The sequence below is a fragment of the Sclerotinia sclerotiorum genome, genomic scaffold (genome assembly GCF_000146945.2).
Source record: "Sclerotinia sclerotiorum 1980 UF-70 scaffold_12 genomic scaffold, whole genome shotgun sequence".
Taxonomy (NCBI): Eukaryota; Fungi; Ascomycota; class Leotiomycetes; order Helotiales; family Sclerotiniaceae; genus Sclerotinia; species Sclerotinia sclerotiorum.
In genome coordinates, this window is record NW_001820824.1 from 268,441 (window position 1) to 287,531 (window position 19,091).

The window sequence follows — 19,091 nt, forward strand, 5'->3', positions numbered from 1 at the left end:
TTCCTAAAAACGAGATGAGCGTTGGCTCGCTAAGAAAAAGACCAAAATTGAATTAGATGAGTATCTGCATATTTTCGTCGGAGTTTGGTTCATGAATAAAATATAAATTTGTTTGAAAACATAAATAAAAAGACTTGATATTATTGAACAAAAAAGTGGTGAATTTTTAGGGATTAAATTTGAGAAGTTGATAATAAAGTTGGTGTAAATATCTTATACTCAGTGAAAGAAAGGGGAAAATGTAGAAGTTAAATGGAAAGAACAAAGGGAAATGAAATGAATGCTTGAGATTGGTATGAATTAGTCATTCACTTTAGATCATAAACTGTACTCTTTACTATAGCCTATGGCCTATGGCAGTCTTCGTATTCCTCGAAATAGACTAATACTGAACATATACAAGATCATCAACCCCGCTGTTAAAATAGATAAAAAACCGGAGTCATACCAAATCATATTTGAACCACTTGCACTCATTGCTTTGCCAGAATAATGCGTGCATATCTATTATGTAATTCACGATGCAAAAGGTGCAGGACAGGAGGACAAAAACTCTCCAAACCCTAGGTTGGCTATATATAGACTGTTTGTCTATAATAGCTACAGCTGCAACCTGCTCCACCCACCACCTTCGATCTTAACATCCACATGCATCTACATCAACTCCGAACATCAACACATCGGAAGCCAATCCTCCTTATATTCCTCTAACCATTCATTAAGACCCTCTATATAAGGAGCCCATTTTTGAAGCTAGAAACAATTAGTCAATACTACTCCTCGATTCTTCCCTCGAGCTCGAAGTTACAAAAATGCCGAAATTGGACGAAAAATGGAAGGATAGATAGATGAACACTAGGAATCCAAAAAAAAGAGAAAACATACCCAAGCAACAGCATCCTGAACACAATCAAAGCGCCACATAAGCGAAGTATTAATAATATATTCTTTCCTTCTCTTAACATTCTCAGCTAAATCCTTAAGAAGCGCGCAATGGAGAGCTGTGGGATTGGGATTTAGTTAGGTTAGTTTTTTTTAATAGAAGATACAATAGTGAGGGAAATGCTAGTGGATACCGAGACAGAGATGATAGAGTATGAAGAGACGTACAAATTTTCGCATACTCGTTATATCCCGGAGATCCAGGTGGGCCATAGTTGGTACTTGGTGGGGGGTGCGATGTTTGATATTCTTTGCATTTTTCAACTGATGTATAGAGAGGATTAGCTTGATTGTCTGCTCATGATACGCGATTTCGTGGATCATTTACATGTATATTATGGCAGGAACTTTATGCACTTAAGAAGCGGGACGAGTGAAACATACGCTTTTGGTCAGTGAGTGGCATATCCTTCTCATCGGGACCGAGGTCTCCACCTATCAGTTCAAGAGGTGGACATGAATCTGTGCTTTTTGAGCTTGCGCTACAGGTAGAAGTAGTCGAAGTTGTAGTAGGTGTGAGATTGGAGGAGGGTAGAGAGCTGAGAATACTTGTATCTGATGAGAATGTAGTGGTTGAAAAGATGCTGGGACTTATTGAAGCCGATCGATATCTGCTTGATGAGATAACACTTTGTTCGGATGCTAGAGTTGATGAGGAAAGAAATGTGCTGCGAAGAGTTGAATAAAGTATGGTGGATGGAATACTACTGGTAGGAGTCCAGCTAGATGAGGATATACTAGATAGGATGCTGCTGGAAGATGTGGTACTTCTTAGAGAAGATACGAAGGATGTTGCACTTGAAGAGTATATTATAGTGGAATAACTACTTGTAGTATAACTCGATGTCGGAACATAAATCAATGTCGTAGCCGACGAGCTTGATGATGTGGAGGTTGTCGTACTGGCAAGTACATAGGGAAGTAACGCCACAAAGAAGAGCCTTAAAAGCATGAAATGCATTTCTAACATTGATCGAAGGAGAACCGATACTTAAACTTTAGATGATAGAAAGACGGATGGTATAGGTACTTGTTATACTTTTCATTGCCAATATTCTCTGGCAATGCCAAGTCCCCGTACTACCCCTTACTGCCACCTTCTACATTCGTATTTCCTTTCAGTTGAGATACCCATGAAGCCACAATATCAGCCCTAGTCCTTTATCATAATGGCCGGTCAATGATAATACGTATACTATCATCTCCATTCGGCTCTACACGTATGCCTTGTCTCTCGAGCCAGTCCAACTGTATAATTTCAAATCAGTTTCATTCGATGTAATCGTGGCGCCCTTGCTCATCGCGTGAATTCATAGAGTGAATTAAACTTACAAATCTTTGCCATGGATTACGCTTCTTCTTAGGCGGAGGATTGGGAACCGTGGGAGGAGTATTAGGATCCGTTGGAGGAGGCTCTGTCGTAGTCCCATTTGAGTCGCAACTTTCAGCAATGTCGGCTAATTCTTTTGCTTGATGAATTGTATCTGCTAGAGAGAGGTAGTTTGTGTTATTGAATGCAGATGCCCAGTAGTCCACTGTGTCGCAGCTGCGTCTATTTATCTATACAGTAATAAGAAGAGAGCTAGTGGAGGAAAATCAGGAATAGGCACGGATCCATGAAACTCACTGGCAGCAAGAAGAGGAGCGTCGCTGTCGTCGTTATCTCTTGCAACTAAAGACGGACATGCAGTTGAAGATGAAATTGAGGTATTATCGATGTTTGTAACTACCACCGAAGTAGTGGATGCAGTTCGGGGAGTATAAATGGAAGTAGTCGGAGCATTTGATACACTTGAGTACGAGCTTAAGACTGACGAGAAGACCGACGAAGAGTTTTGGACTAGGATTTTAGTAGTGGGAGATATTAAAAAAGTAGAACTACTCTGTGCTTGCAAAGAAGAAGTGGTCAAATAAACCGGAGTCGTAACCGCTGAAGAAAGTCCCGAAGAGAGTCCAGAACAGGATACAAGATGGAGAATCCCCACAAGAATGAATTCAGTATACATGGCTTGCAGTAAGATTGGAAGGAGCTGAGGACGAGTGGGAATGCTTGCTCATCTTGACACCATCTAAACAACCAAGATCTTTTTATATAGACTTGACAGATATCGTGATGGTGTTTGTGCCAAGAATTTAACCTAGATTTTTGTCAGCCTTCATATCTAAACGAAGTCTGGCCGTTAGCCAAGCGATGTGATTGAAGCCATGTCTTTGAATATCCTCATATTTTCCAGTTCTGGGCCGGTGGCTGGTGATCTTAACGAATCACAAATTCAGAAAATGAGACGCAGAAGGTGGACATGAATATTTTGATTTTTCTTACAACAATTTATAGATCTATGAATGCTAGCGAGATCTATGCTTATGCTGCCTGTATTAATCCAATGCCACTCGGCTTTTAGATCGATACAAAAACGATAATCAGTTAAGAATAAAGCGCAATCGCCATAATCCGCAAGTGATTGATAATAGCATATATGTAGGTGATGACAGAGGCATCTGATAAAAAGAAACAAATGTCAATATGCCAAGAACAAGAAAACTAATTTAACTATCTCACCAACCTCCGGATTCTCATATCAATCCCCCATCCCATACTCCACACAGCAAATCACAAACCCCGAGCATCAAGCCACTCCTGAAGTCCCTCAAAAAAAACCGCATACTTCCTCAGCTAAATGATACGACAACCATAAAAATTAGTAATCTTACCAACCTTCCCCCTCAAAACTTTACAATAAAGACAAAACAAAGCAAAAAAAACTCAAAAAAACTCACATTAGCAACCAAATCCTTGAAGCTCTGACATTCCATATTGCCAAGCTCAATTGCATCATCTATGACTAGTTTTGCTTTTTCTATCTGATCATATATTTGGACAAGTAATCTCATTAATTCGACTGGCAAACGAGTAGTTTTTGGTTAGCTTTCGGCCATCATATCATACGGATATAAAGGAGTAGGAAATGGTATGTGGGGATAGCTTACTTTGTTCTGGTGTAAGTTTGGGAGGGTCAGCACGCTTCCTCATGCGGTACACGCTATAAGTTGGTATGGCGGTGGGGACATCGGTGGGTCCTGACCAGGTGAAGGATGGAGAAATGAAGGTGCTGGATGTGAAGGAGGTGGTTGTGGTGGGAAGGATGTAAGTTGTGGAGTAGGTTGTCGTTGGCTCGTTTGTTGAATAGGAAGGGTACGTGGAATAACCAGGAGGGGAAAAGTGGTCCGTGGCTGTTGCTTTGGTGATGGTGTTGTGGGTAGAGGAGATTAAGGTCGTTGGGAAGTAGTATGTGATAGGAGTTGAAGTAGATGTTGCCATCCTGCTCGTATCTTCATAATAGACAGGATCACAAAGAGTCAGGCGGAGGAGTACCGAAAGAGTAGAGGTAAAGAATCAGTAGCGCATTTTGATACAAGTAGCTTCACGAGAAAATGTTTTTTTTTTTGAAATAAATGGTATAAGATTCCAACGTCGATACTAATGTCGTGTCGTTGCTGAGTAGATATTCTACAGTTCTCAAGTGGTTTATATACACTACCTCCTACTATCTATATCTACCATCGCAACTTCACCGCTCCTAGATGTCCCAGTTCAGTCTGCGGAGGATCGGGCCACATAGGAATAGGCATATGAAACTTCATAGTTATGGGTGAGTTGAACATAGCTCAAGAATACTGGTCAACTATCTTCACCTCCGGAGTATCAAAGTCTTGCCCACCACCTTCAAGAACATCACGTTCCCGAGACTTTTCCATGCAAACTGTCGGACGAGATCTAGATACAAATTGGCATTATTAACGATGTGTAGCTTTTAGTATGCCAAGAAAAAAATCCACCTCACTTTGAGGCAGACGGGAACCGCATAGTACTTCCGCCACATCGGAGCTTCCCTCACGCCAAAAAAATAACCGTTGCTTCCCTTACATAAATGAGGGGGTTTTCTGAGCCCCGCACATGTTTAACCATGAATCATCATACACCAGAGAATGCGAGAATGACAGCCCTTCCCAACCCCGTTCACTAGTAATTGAATTTTGGACGAAGTACAAATCTTTACTTAGATGTGCATATCTCTAGCCACAATCTAGCACTCACATCAAATATACAATAGCATCATCACTGGACTCGCGCAAGATAAGCCATCATGTGGGCAAACATACTACGAAGAATATAATTAGAAATTAAATATACCATGCCAGGCACTCGCCGTAGTATTCAACCTAAAAGGACAACACATACCGATAGTCTTCCCCGCGCGGAAACCTATCACTTCAACTAACTTAAATTCCCCGAAGCAAGACATTAAATCCCAAGCATTCCAACAGCAACGTGTAATTTAGTTGGCGAGAACTACCCGCACGGCTTTTACCCATGTGGCGCGTTGAAGCGGGAGATTCAGGGAGGCGGTTTGTAGGTCTGAGGTGTTCTAGATGTTTACGTAACGATGGACCTAATAGCCAAGTTCATAGGGCTGAATTAATATCCTTTGGAAGAAATGTACTTCTGCATTATTTTCTCCATCTATGTCCTGTCCCACAATTATGAAGTATTCAATTGCGCATAAGTCCCATTTATTTATTGTACAGATCAACAACTTCTTTCCACGACATAATTATCACTTCCTCTTCGTTGCTCCGCCTTTCTTAGAGCTTCCCGTGGCCTTACCAACAACTTCATCTGCCTTCTTTTCAGCTACCTTAGCACCTTCAATTCCCGCCTTGGCGCTTGCATCTGCGCCCGGAACACTCTTCAAAGGTTTGTTGGCGATTTTTTCTTCAACCTCTTCATCATCACCGCCTTGTCCAAACTCATTGACTCTTGTGTAGTCAACCTTGTACTTCCAGCTCTGGTAAAGATAAACGAAGAAGATAACGTCATCTCTGAGTGTCGCCAAGCGATGTAAAGTTGGCATCTTAATTGTGAATGCAAAAAGGTCATCGATGAAGGTATTCAAGAACTTGTACATCATAGCTCTACCTGGCATGTGTGCAACACTCTTGAGACGATAGTTGATGTATAATGAAGGGACCATCATCAAGAAACCGTACGCGTAGACGGATCCGACGAGAGTTGCGATTACAAAGGAGTACCAAGATTTGTGACTTTCGTATTTCAAGGAGTATGCTCCGTAAGCGATGAGGAGAGGAACAGCAATCATGTACATATACTTGAAAGCGACTGCATCGTATTCCTTGGTCTTCTCTTCTGTCTCGGAAAGGACATGTTTGTCTTCAAAAGCGATGCGGTAAGGTATGATCGAATTTGGTGCATCGCGAATACGAACATTGACAACCGTAGTGATTTTCCAAAACTCGAGAACAATCCCCATTCCTTGAGTGAACAAAATCATCCAACCTAGATATCTAGTAAGTGACATATTCATGATCATGGGCTAAAAGCTCAACTTACTGGTATTCTCATTATTATCCATCAAGTACAAGAAAATAACACCTTGCATAAAGACGTTTCCGAGGATTGAACGAACTGAGATTCCGACATTGTTCTTCTTGTTTCGGTAATGACTGATATCGGATTTGAAGGCCATCATCTCGAAGATCATATGGAAGATACTAACAATGACCGTGGTTGCCAGAAGATAAATATTAGTGTCTAATAAGACTTCCTTGATCATTTCGAACTCAGAACCATCTCCACCGCCGGGTGGTGCTTGTCCTTGGGCGGCATTTCTGGCAGTTTGCTTTGCGCCTTCATCCATACTTGCCATCAAGGTGAACTTCCAATTAGCAAAGTTCTGAAGATCAATGTGCATAGGAAGTCTTGTGACCGTTGAATTTAGAACTGTCATGTGAGTCTTCAACTGCCAAAAGGTGTTGACAAAGAGTAGTGGATAGTACCATCCATTAACTCCAGTACCGTCTCTGGATCCGCCCGCCTCCAAATGAACGTATTGACGAACAGCAGGATGTAAAGATGGAAAATCCATGACGCCAGAATCTGGAATGAATGACATTGTAAAGTTAGGATGATAGTGTGATTTGATTACTGGTCCGCTAGGTATTTCTTCTTCAGGCTGTTGACTTGTTAGTATAGTCTTTATGTCTGAATGTTAAGGAACTTACCTCATCCGTCTCTTCAGCTGCTGCCAAAAGGTTCTTGGTTTTCCTTATTTTCTTTTGCGCAATGTATTGTGTCAAAGGATGCACGAAGTGAAATGCCCTAGTAGCATCATATCCGGGAGTAGCAGGATCCAACTTGCTTCCAGACATTCCAATATAGAAGTGACCCCAAAGTGTACCATTATTCTGTACCTCGGATGGTACATCGAAACTCGTATCAATCGATCGACGTTCATTGTAATCTCCAAATATAAATCCCGTTTCATCTAGTACGATTCTCTCCTTTGGGATCTTTGCAATTGGCTCAGCAACAAAAGTTGGGGATACGACAATGGTGATATCAAGAGGGCTATCCGTAGGCCACATAGGCGCAATTCTTTGAGGAATAGGACTCCACACTGCTCCTTCGTTTAATCTATCGGGTCGTGCATGATATGGTGGGATTTCACCGGTATTTGCTGGCACATTCATGACTGCTCCTGAAGCATCGGTTGTAGTAGTAGTCGTAGGCCCTTTATTCCCAGTTATTTGCTTCATCAAGAGTTGCATGCCAACGAAGATGGCAATGCCCTGCATGGCGGATTTGATCATAGGCTATTCATGATTTTGTCAGTAATATTCATTAGCTAGCTTTTGGAGAGACTCACACCCATACCGCCTTCTTGGGCTTGCGCATCCGCAGCTGGAGGAGCTGTTCCGGATGGCATATTGAAGATAGTATGCCTTATTTTTTTTTAAATTTTTGTATAGGTGTGACGGCAAATGGGTTTGTTGTCTACATGGAAAATAATTATGGGGTAGCTTGCGGGACAATAAGCTTACATAATAAACCTTGGTTCCGATCTCCGATGTAACGACTATATATCGTTCTAGGCCTTCTTCGTATGAACCTGCGTTCCAAGATGACATCCTGTACATATTATTATTATTATTATTATTATTATCGAGAGATCCTTCTTTTGAAATATTGGAACCCACATTAGAATATTGATGTATTAAGAGTTAAGTCCTAAGATTTCAACAATTCTCATCGTTCAACAGCCGAGCCAAGTCCGTTTTTGGAGCACATCAAAAATTCAAGAATATAATATATATACGAATACCGAGTATTCCTAAGGAGGCCGATACCAAGCCGTCGGTCTCAACACTTTTTAAGTTTACAAAATGTGACGGTAAGTTCCTCAAAACACGCAGTCGTCCTTTGGGAACACACTCTTGGGTAAGCTCCAAGAAAAGAACCCCCAAACCCAAAGATACCCAAACCAATAACACCACTTCGAGTCTGTCCTCCATCCATGATGTCTCAATACTCTCTTTCCCAACTTCTGTGCAATCTCTTCGGCGATGATAGCACATGGACTTAGAGAATACCATTGAAATATGTGGCTGATTCCACATCCTGAAATCCTTATTTTTGCGGGAAGATATATCATAGCATGCATACAGGCAGAGATGAAGAACACCAGATACAGCATAGCGAATTTGTTATATTTGGAAGTCTGTGGAATCCGAAATATGTTTGAAGACATAATTGAGGCCCAACCGATGAGATCGCGACGTAGGAATTGATGCCAAACGATACTAGGAATGAGTACAGTGTTAGCATGGATCCTCCATTGTACTTTGTAGACAATCACGTACCCCCGATATCTTCGGATGGTATATGCTTCCCCTAATGACCCATAAACAGCAAAATTCCAACCTGGTATAGCTTGAGCACCGCCAATGAAGACTGCAACTGCAGATATAAAATTATGATGGGCGGACATAACAAGCATTTCAGGGAGAATAAATAACACAGGTAGTGCTAATCTTATACATATCTCTCTTGTAGTAACTTGGTGTATTCTTCGGAAGAACTGTTCTTTGTCAGGTCCATAATCACCCGCCCTAAGACTATTTTGATAAAATCTTTGAAAAATGCCTACTATCCTCCAAAAAAGGTAGCAAAGCCATGTCATGAGTACTCTGCTGATGATAAAAGCATCTGGATTCGAAAGATCGGCGAATCTTTGTATTGGAAATCGTGGCAGCTTCCCCGGCTGAGAAGACGTCTCGATCTGTCTTGGGTTAAGGTATTGATTTATGGCCCAGATTAGTTTCTGCTTGAATGTCGTGGCAGACAAATTTGGCGACTCCAATCTGAATAATCCAAAATTTATGGTGCCTAGTAACTGGGCTGCAAGCATGTATTTTGCAAAGTGGGAATATGAATTGCTACCTGAATCTCCATAGTGTATAGCAGTGAAACCATAAATGAGAAGCATCGCAAATGGACCTGCTCGCAAAGAAGTACGAGGCGGGATATAGGCCATTATTAGGCTGCCAAATATATAAGACAATGCTAGTGATAAGATTGGAAAGGTCAATATCGGACTACCTGACTTTAATTAGCTTGGAACCTTAACGTTGTTCAATGTGCGAGAATGAACAAACCTCCCAGATATGTGTCGAGAACATTGAAAATTAAAATTTTCATGATTTTTATTTGTTTAGGCTAGGTTTGAAGAATTATTTTCTATGGAGAACATGGGGATGGTCTGCGGATTTGTGGATATTAAAATTGTATGAACTGCGAAAGAAGGCAAATTTGGAGTCATCTTCAGTAGCAGATTAAGTGATTCAGACATTACTCAACATGGTATTCGAACTGTGATTCATCATCACCAGTACAAATGGCTGTGGGATGAAGTGGATTTGATAGTGTTAGTAGTTTAATGCCTACTATGGATGAATCAGACCGACCATTTGACCACTTCGCACTAGCTTCACTGAAGACCGCAACATTGAAAAATATAGCTTCAATCTGCGATCCAAGAGAAAGACTGAACAGCACGGGAAAGGGAAAACTCAAAAACAACAAGCAAAATGGCAAAAGCTTACCACCCCTCGAAGGGTGGAAGGATAAAACCCCGCGTGGTCCATTTTTCGAGCCAGGCTACATTACTACTCTATGATGCGGGTATATTGACCTGAACAAACACGCCTCACCTATCTGCAGCCTTTAGGCTCTCCATGGAAGCTTTTCCGCAACACGCTTTGTGTAGTACGAAAAACGTGAATTTGCCCTCGATGATAAAATCCATTGACCCATACAAATTACTTCAATGCGCAACTAGCCCTTCAACAGCAAGGGAAGATGCGAAATCTGAAGCCGAGTAACTAATACAACGATTATTGGTTGAGGCTCGAAAAAAGTATATTAGGTTATGATCTAATGTTATATTCCATACTCTATGTAAAACAGCTGAATTCGAAAGTTGGCCTCTGTGACATTGCCACAAGAACAATGAATGGGCCTTTCAAACGGCAAATTATGATAGAGATGAATACCCACGATAAGCTGTGTTTCTGTAGAGGGGGAAATGATATTCTGAATATGAATGTCACCAAAAGAAAATGTGCAGCTCCAAAACGATGCAGGACTCGGTTGCGAAAGTGTCTCTACTTAACCAAGATGTGCTTCAATGGGGACTTGGCCATACCAATGTGTGTGACGGCGAATCCATCTAGAACAGCGAAATAAGGTAACGGTTTGTATTCAGTCTCAATATGCTATCACACTTGTGGTAAGGACGCGCTCGAGATGGTGATGAGGATTTAAAGCGTAGCAAGCGGGTTCGTGATCATAGCATGATGGCATGCGTACAATCGAATTTTTGACGTCCGGATCATTTGATAGATGCATTCTCATCGAGATTACGACGAAACCCTGAATTCAGCAGTTCACTCGGGATGTAATATTCCGCAGGCCTCAAATATCAACCGCGGTGAGGTAGTTCCCCTTACATAAGCACTATGACATAACCTCCGCTCAATTGGACCCCTGTGATCATCCACACACCAATCACACTGCGCTAACAACCCCACAAACCGCGGGGTGAATGTATCATACCCAACAAATACAATGACATCTAACCTAAGTAGGTACTTTACCAGACTTCTCATCCCAATCATATATAAATCACCAAATAAATTCATTGAGATTGAATCACTAACGTACTACCGTCACCGAGTTGAAGCAAATTACAGTCCTTTCTTAAAACCACCTTTCGCTTTCTTACACGTTTCTTTTTTCAGCATCCTCGTCATCAGACAACATTTGGTACCTGCAGATAAATCCACTCTTACCACTAGCTTCTATACTTAAGTAGTCGACTAGATCTCAAGTATACAACAGATACAACACATACAACATACAACATTTAACATACAACATTTAACATACAACACATTATACAACAAGACTTTCAAGACTCGAGATCTCTTTTTGCCCTAACATCATAAACCCATCAGCACTTTCACACTCTCAAACTTAAATAACTAAAACAAAAATGGCTTCCGGCGGCGTCTCTCCCATCTCATCCGGCTCCCCCGTTCCCTCCCTCCGCGAATCAACAAACCCAATAATGTCCTCTCCCCTAGCACAAACTACCAACTCCTCAACTAGCACACCACCCCCCACAAAAATCTGCGTATTCTGCGGCGCCTCACCAGGGAACAGCCCCTCGCACATGGCGATGGCGCGTTCCCTAGCCGAACACATGGCATCACAAAACATATCCCTCGTCTATGGAGGCGGTACCGTCGGACTGATGGGAGAAATAGCCCGAACACTAGTTTCCCTCTCAGGTCCCACTTCCGTACACGGAATCATTCCCGCTCCATTAGTTAAATATGAGCGAGGCCCCGATAGCGAAGCAGCTAGTATTCACAGTAGGGAAAATGGAACCGGGACTCCGGAAAATGGTGATGGCTTGCCGGAATATAATATCTATGGGAAAACTACAGTGGTAAAAGATATGCATACACGAAAAGCAAGGATGGCGCAGGAAGTGATGGCAGGGGGTCCTGGGTCCGGATTCATTGCGTTATCAGGTGGTTATGGGACGCTGGAGGAATTGATGGAAGTGGTGACTTGGAATCAATTGGGTATTCATACTCGAGGTGTTGTGCTTCTGAATGTAGAAGGATATTGGGATGGATTAATGGCGTGGATTAAGAATTCTGTGGAGGCGGGATTCGTAGGAGAAACGAATAAGAATATCGTGGTTGATTGTAGCACGGCGGAGGGAGCAATTCAGGCATTGAGGGACTATAAGTTGACCGAAGGAAGATTTAAGTTGGAATGGGGTAATGAATAGATAGATGCACTGGTTGTATCTATTCATTGACGGAATGGGATGGATGCACATTCTTGCATTTACATTTGCAGTTCCATCACCATCAATCACACCTTACGAATGAGCGGATATCGAAAAAAAAAACAACTCAACAAATCACGATCATCCGCAAAGGCGTCACATATCTCATGAAAAACCCCAGCGCGGTGGACATTCCGAACCATGAACTGAACTGAACGCAGAATATACATACATGCCCTTAACATTATAGATTCTAGCAGTGCATAGCCAGCCAACTAGCATGGATTACAACATATATTACTAGACGATTAAAAGTTAAAAACATCTATCTATCTATTTCATGAATAAATCCTCTCAATATAGGTAATCTTACCATTGTGCAAGAAAGAATAAGTACCTATTAATTATGATGAAATTTGCTCGGGTTCGGGTTGGGTGATGTTGTATTGTATTGTATCTTACTCATATCTATCTATCTATCTATCTCTCTATCTATCTATAGATACATATAAATCCGCTACCAGAAAGAAAACCCACTTGATTTATTACTCCCAAAGTATCGTCGTGGGAATTGTGGTTGGGAGGGGGAGGGGGATGTTGTAATACGCGTGGAAGGTATTTGTCAACTATCAAATAGAGACAAGGAAATACCTATACCTACCTAGTATACCTATACCTATCTTTACATTCCACTTCCTATAATGTAAAATTACCTAGTATATCTTTGATTTTATACTCTATATCCTAACCTCATATCCTAACCTCATATCCTAATTCTCACATCTTAACCTCATATCCTAACCTTATATCCCAAATAATAAAAACCAAAAGCAAAACCCTAAACCAAACATTCACACACTCAAACTACATGGTGAAAAGCTAGGGATAAGAGTAAAAAAAGAAAAGAAAAGGGTATCTATCTCGTTCTAGCCAAGTTTCCACGGGACTCACATATAGATATCATGAATATCCATTCATTTATTCCGAGCTCATTTCTATTAGCTAAGTCATAAATCCATACTATTCTCATTGATCGACCTTATTAGTAGGTAATTCAAGCATCTACTTCCATAGTATCAGCTACTTCTGCTTCCGCTTCCCCTCCCTCTGCACCCTCTGCACCATCAGCCACCAAATCCACCCACTGCTTCACATCCTGACCATCAAAAAGCTTGAAAGCCTCAATACGTTTTGCGCCTTCTGGCTTCAACCCTACAACTCCCACACTAGTATTCTCAACCGTTAATTCCTTATCCTGAGCTAAACTCTCCTTAAGCGCCCTTAAACCATGCTTAACCAATTCCTCTCTCCCACACTCTGGAAACTCCTCCAAATGTCTCTCTAGATAAGTTCTTGCCATTTGACTCCGCGCTCCAATTGCACATGCGTTCATTTCTTGCGTCATACCCGATGGTTGGAATTCGAATAGATGAGGGCCGGTTTCGTCAACGCCGGCGACGAGGAGTCCTACTCCATATGGTCGTTTGCCGTAATGTTGAGTATTGGTTTGGGCACGGTCACCGATTGAAGCGACGAGTCGTTCGATGGGGATTGCTCGGTCGTAGGTTAGGCGTGAGGCGAGGGTTTGGTTTTTCATGAAGTTGGAGAGGACGCGAGCATCTGAGGCGAGACCGGCGAGGGCGAGACCAACGTGCTCATCGATGGCGATTACTTTTTTTTGGTACGAGGAGAGTTCTTCTGCGTTTCTCTGTTTGAAGAAAGATTTGTTAGCTTATGTTTATTGATCAATAATATAAATAAAGGTAAACTAAGAGTGCCATATTGAGCAGTCTTCTGTTTGTAGTTGTAACAGAAAGTAAATATAACATAACCAACCTTTAAAGCTACAAGAACAGCATGAGTCTTGCTAACTATTCCCACAACAACACTACCCTGCTTCACAGCTTCAGAAGCATATTCGACCTGAAAGATTCGACCTTGCGGAGAGCTATTATCATAACCTCATCAGCTTCAATTACGATTTCCATTCCCAGAGTAGCACTTGTAACTTACAACGTAACAGAATCGTTATCATAATTGTTTCTGAACATCTTGAATAGAAAACAAGCTGAACCGCTCGTATGCAGAGGGAAATATCAGGGTATCTTCAAAGTAACAAAGATCGTTGTTTGTAGGTGGAAATTGTGAATTCTATTGTATTGTAGTATGAACGAACGCTTTTATTGGAAGCGAGGCAGACACGCTGATGAAGCTCGAATTGTTGTAAGGTTGAGTGAGGTGTAGCTTACTAGGTACCTTCCAGAGCGGCAAGAGTTTAGAGAGTAATTGACTGCAGAGGGGGAAGGGGAAGAGCGCTGCTTTAAGAAGTGGATTGACAAGGCTAGGAAGCTACACATTAAGCGCGTGCTTCGGAAACGTCAGCTCTTGGGCGGTTTGGATTAGCACTTCGCATCTCTCATTATCGACAAGCTTAACGACTTTATCATTCACCGACAAGTCTCTCATCCACCCCTTCCATTGAGATATCAACTGAGATAATATCATAAGAGAGAATCGTACAGCAGAAGTGCGCGCAACACAATAGATACAGTGCGATCGATAAATCAGGCTATATCACGATAAACCATCAAACACAATCGCAATCTATCCAACGTGCCGCTTTCTTACTTATTCAATATGGCCGCCGGCCTCAAAACCATCATTTCCCTCTCCTTCGTAAGGGCCCCCTTATCCTTACCTTCAATCCATCATCCTCCACGAAACTCCAACTAATCCCCCCAGGTCCTCGCCCTCGGCTTCCTCCTAGTAATCCTCTCCTGCGCCCTCTTCCACCAATACCTTCCCCTCCTCGTAGTCCTAACCTTCATCCTGGCACCCCTCCCCAATTTCCTCGCCTCTCGCTGCTCGTCTCCCGATGACTTCTCCGACTCCTCATCATCGGGAATCCTAGACTTGGGACGTTTCGCAACGGGTTTCCTCTGTATGATGGGTGTGGCTCTACCGGCCGTGTTGGCGCATAGTCATATTATTACGGTGCCGGCGATGGTTATGAGTATTATTGGGGGTGTGCTGATTTATGGGACGGTGATTAGTTTTGGGATGTTCTTTCAGGAGGAGGCGGAGTTTTAGGGGGAAGGGGGAAGAAGGGGCGGGGAAGGTGTTGAATAGCCAGGGGAAATGCATAGGGAGGTGGAAGGATTGTGGAAGGGCAGTGTATGGATATATAAGATGTTAAGTGGATGCGGGAAAAGAGGTGCAATAGGTTGTACCAAGAAATGGGGAAGATCTTAGTTGTGGTTCCTGAACCGAAGAAAGGCAGAGCGTAGAATGGCGCCATCGATGAAGACGATGAGTCATCGAGGACCGTCGGGAGAGCAGATGCACACTTCAATTCACACCACAGAGCATGTCAAGCATTAGAGCATCTTTCTAAAACCAGAGAAAGAAGAAGCGGATGATTAATGAATGAAGCAATGTCATAAGCACGTGCTCAAAAGTGTGAAGAAGATGCTATGGTAATGAGGAGGCAATTAGGAAAGAGCTCAAGTGTACAATGTAGGATTATCCAATCATGTTAGTGATGGACAGGACGGCCATCTTATTTCATAAAAACTCTAGCATAGGTACATTCTCGCAATCGATAGAACCATGAATTTCAAACCATGTATACGTAAAAATTGTAAAGTGGTATTCCCAGTCTGTTGAAATGTCTCTATCTATGTAAACACGTATGTGAATCCTTGCGGACCTTTGCTTTTTTCTTTCTATAAATAAAATATGTCATCGTATGAGATTCTATGTACTCCGAATCCCTTAGTCTCCATCCCACTCCATACCCGATTGTGAGAGCGCCGTCTCAAAGTCATAAATCGTTAAAATGCCCCAGTTTCTATCGGATAGATACGTTGAGTAATCTAGATCTCGAAGCGGAAATTTGTCCAGAAAGTTTGTGTAAGAAATTATTCCAAGAAAAAAACGAACAAGAAAAACTCCATAACCTCTTAACACGTGTAAGTAACTCCGTGTAATCTTTCCCCCAAAATGCATAAACCGACTCGCGTCGTAAGAAATCTTTTTTAACGAAATACTCCAAGTGTTCCATTCAACTTTGTCAACATCTCATCTCTTTCACCAATAGGAGTGCTAAGAGCTGTAACCGCACCACCTGCACCGATGTGCCATTTCTCCGTGTCTTTTTCTTCGGCTTCAATGACGCCGTCTTCGTCATCCCATCGATACATGGACCTAATGGTAACGCTAAAGTCACCACGTCCGCCAACGTCTATGTAACCAACAACCCCGGAGTATAAAGAACGAGGTTTGTGGTGTTCAATGTCTTGTAACAATTCACAGCTGCGTTTCTTGGGCGCACCAGTCATGGATCCTGGAGGGAGAGAGGCAGCTAATATGTCGAGTCCAGTGTACTTTGTTCTCTTGTCATCCTTGATGGTGAGTGATGACATGTGCGTCAACAAATCATCAGACGCCGATTTTGGGTAAGAACCTTCGACAACGGATATCATCTGGAAAACTGATGCATATTCCTCAATTACCATAAGTCTTGGAACAGAGACATTGCCGGACCCGCAGACACCGTGTAAATCATGACGAACAAGATCAACAATCATGAGGTTCTCGGCCTTTTCCTTTGGATCATTAAGAAGTATGGTGGCATCAGAAAGCGTTGAAACCTGGTCGCTCTTACGAACCGTCCCTTTCATTGGGCGAAGAGAACATTTTCCGATACGATTGTCCCACTTGAGAAATTGTTCAGGAGAACTAGAAACTAGTGTCGCCGGGCCAAGACGAAGGAAAGAAGCGAAAGGGGCGGGCTGACGTGCTCGAAGATTTTTGTACAGAGACCAAGCGCCTTTGGCTGGAGCTGGTCTTGGAGCCTTATTGTAGAGAAGAATAGATTCGGTGGTGTTGTGGGTTGATGTGTGAGGAGGGTCGCTGCGGAGACGAGTGATGGTGGTTTGGTCAGTGAGACACAACTCATAAGAGTCGCCACTGGCGATTTTATCCTGACATCGACGAACTTTTGATTCGTATGAATCGGCTGTTGGTTGAGTAATGGTCATGGCAAATTTGGAAGCAGGGCTGCGGACTGGTGACCAAGCTCGCTTTTCTCGACGAGATACTTTTATGCGATCGCAGGATAACACGAGGTCCCCTGGTCGAAGAGGCGTTTGACGAGTGCTTTTCACGGACTTTGGTTGAGATGCCTTCTCAAGCCTCGGGGCAACGGCTTCCATCCATGCAGTATCGCTTTGGCTATCACCAAGGCTGGCCAATTGTTGAAGATAGAGAACCTTCCTCACATGGTCGACAACTATACTTCGAGTGACCCATGCAAAACAAAGATCGGGTCGATAACCGTGAGCGCTAGCTCTGTCAACTTTCACATCGATAGTTTCCAGGCCCAATTCGTAAGTCGTGTATCCCATAAACCCTCCCCAGAATGGTGACTCCTCATTCCCTTCAGTAACACGCGCAATCTCCAAACGATGTGCCAGGAAGGACCAAACTCCACCACAGGACTTCAGGTCGATCTCTTCCTTGGTGTCAAGATACTCTCCAGATGAGGACGGAATCTTGGTAATGTATTCATCGCCGACACGATATTCGAACCTCAAACAATCATCGATATCTAGGCCAATGATACTATATCGTCCCCTGACGTCTGCAGATCCTGCGGAAGTTTCATCTGCGTTAGTAGATTCCAACAGAATGTGATCTCGTCCCATGTCTTGTATGGCTTCCACAATATCAGGTACCGAAAGATTCTTTGGTAAATCAATCGTTCGAGAAATGTACATATTTTTAGGCTTCATATTATCGATCGAGGCATCGCTAGCCGGCGATACAGGCATTGTTTGTAAAGCCTCAAATTGTTGGAGGAGGCTCACTCGTGTAGCAGATTGACCGTGCATGATACCGTCGTAATTGATCTTCGTCTTTCTGAAAGTTTTATTCCAAACTTGTGCCAGATTGAACCAGTTTATAAAGATTTCTTTGCTTGTATCATTTGTGCAGACCGACTCTGGATGATATTGTACTGCCCAAAAGGGTTTCGTCGCATGTCGTACACCGACCAAAACTCTGCTGTCTTTCACACCGCAACTTCTCGCATGTTCAGCCTCTAGATCTGCACTCTCAACCCAAGCCAATGGTATCAAGTCGGGAGATTTTTCTGTTGGCTCCCATCGCGATGTGTTCCAATCTTCATCTAGAATTTCGTCTTGACCTATGTCCACACATAAACTTTGATACAAGGAAGCGGTGATCTCGCCAACCCCACAAAATATTGAATCATTTTCTCCAACGGCGGAGACGGCTTGGACCTCTCCTGCGTGCACGACCTTTCTAATCATTCCATGTTGTGGGCCCTTTAATCTTTTAATTTGGCCCCCAAATTCCAAACACAACTTTTGAAATCCTAAGCAGATCCCCAACACTGGTAACATCTCCTCATCGGCAAGTCTCCAGATTTTCTTAATAATTCCGATATCACTGTCCGTCTCCGGATTTCCAGGGCCCGGGCCGCATACAACCGCTACATAATGTCTCAATTCCTCGTGCAATGCCTGATCAGAAGCTAATAGGATTGGATCATCGATTTTGACCGTTCGTACTGAGGCGGTGAGGGAAGTTTCAAGTAAAGAAATGATATTATTCGAGAATGAATCATATGCGTCAATAAAGAGAATTAGAGGTTTTTGGGTCAACATCGTAAGATTTTGCTTTTTCTCCTTTCTCCTTTCTCCTATCTGTACCTGCCTTTGATTAATTTAATCTTTCCTTCCCGTACTTCCCTGTATAATCCCCCAGCGAAAGGTCCAAGAGAGAGGAAGGGAAGAAAATTAAGTTGGATTGGGTTGAATTGTGTTCAAAGTGGACAAAAGACATGGCGGTGTGTGTGTTTGCTTGTTATTTATTTGGATATTTTTCCTCGGAAGGCGGTGG

At 42.6% G+C, this 19,091-nt stretch overlaps 7 protein-coding genes across 7 annotated transcripts; 2 read left to right on the forward strand and 5 right to left on the reverse strand.

Annotated features, from left to right (window-relative positions):
• Positions 1-672: 672 nt before the first annotated feature.
• Positions 673-4,261, reverse strand: SS1G_08755 (predicted protein; the record flags this gene model as incomplete). Its single annotated transcript, XM_001589941.1, has 11 exons — positions 673-753; positions 886-1,001; positions 1,111-1,206; positions 1,327-1,584; positions 2,139-2,190; positions 2,275-2,429; positions 2,570-2,782; positions 3,081-3,104; positions 3,562-3,616; positions 3,721-3,842; positions 3,931-4,261. 11 exons carry the CDS (start codon positions 4,259-4,261, stop codon positions 673-675), a joined length of 1,503 nt encoding a protein of 500 aa, XP_001589991.1.
• A 1,297-nt stretch (positions 4,262-5,558) lies between these two features.
• On the reverse strand, positions 5,559-6,107 carry SS1G_08756 (hypothetical protein; the record flags this gene model as incomplete). Its single annotated transcript, XM_001589942.1, has 1 exon — positions 5,559-6,107. The coding sequence occupies one exon, from the start codon at positions 6,105-6,107 to the stop codon at positions 5,559-5,561; it is 549 nt and encodes a 182-aa protein (XP_001589992.1).
• Positions 6,108-8,201: 2,094 nt separating this feature from the next.
• SS1G_08757 (predicted protein) lies at positions 8,202-8,798 on the reverse strand (the record flags this gene model as incomplete). The annotated part of the gene is made up of 2 exons (XM_001589943.1): positions 8,202-8,601; positions 8,662-8,798. The coding sequence occupies 2 exons, from the start codon at positions 8,796-8,798 to the stop codon at positions 8,202-8,204; spliced, it is 537 nt and encodes a 178-aa protein (XP_001589993.1).
• A 2,556-nt stretch (positions 8,799-11,354) lies between these two features.
• On the forward strand, positions 11,355-12,164 carry SS1G_08758 (hypothetical protein; the record flags this gene model as incomplete). Its single annotated transcript, XM_001589944.1, has 1 exon — positions 11,355-12,164. The coding sequence occupies one exon, from the start codon at positions 11,355-11,357 to the stop codon at positions 12,162-12,164; it is 810 nt and encodes a 269-aa protein (XP_001589994.1).
• Positions 12,165-13,218: 1,054 nt separating this feature from the next.
• On the reverse strand, positions 13,219-14,215 carry SS1G_08759 (hypothetical protein; the record flags this gene model as incomplete). Its single annotated transcript, XM_001589945.1, has 3 exons — positions 13,219-13,872; positions 14,001-14,112; positions 14,178-14,215. The coding sequence occupies 3 exons, from the start codon at positions 14,213-14,215 to the stop codon at positions 13,219-13,221; spliced, it is 804 nt and encodes a 267-aa protein (XP_001589995.1).
• Positions 14,216-14,801: 586 nt separating this feature from the next.
• Positions 14,802-15,254, forward strand: SS1G_08760 (hypothetical protein; the record flags this gene model as incomplete). Its single annotated transcript, XM_001589946.1, has 2 exons — positions 14,802-14,840; positions 14,907-15,254. 2 exons carry the CDS (start codon positions 14,802-14,804, stop codon positions 15,252-15,254), a joined length of 387 nt encoding a protein of 128 aa, XP_001589996.1.
• A 947-nt stretch (positions 15,255-16,201) lies between these two features.
• Positions 16,202-18,856, reverse strand: SS1G_08761 (hypothetical protein; the record flags this gene model as incomplete). Its single annotated transcript, XM_001589947.1, has 1 exon — positions 16,202-18,856. The coding sequence occupies one exon, from the start codon at positions 18,854-18,856 to the stop codon at positions 16,202-16,204; it is 2,655 nt and encodes an 884-aa protein (XP_001589997.1).
• Between the last annotated feature and the right edge of the window lie 235 nt (positions 18,857-19,091).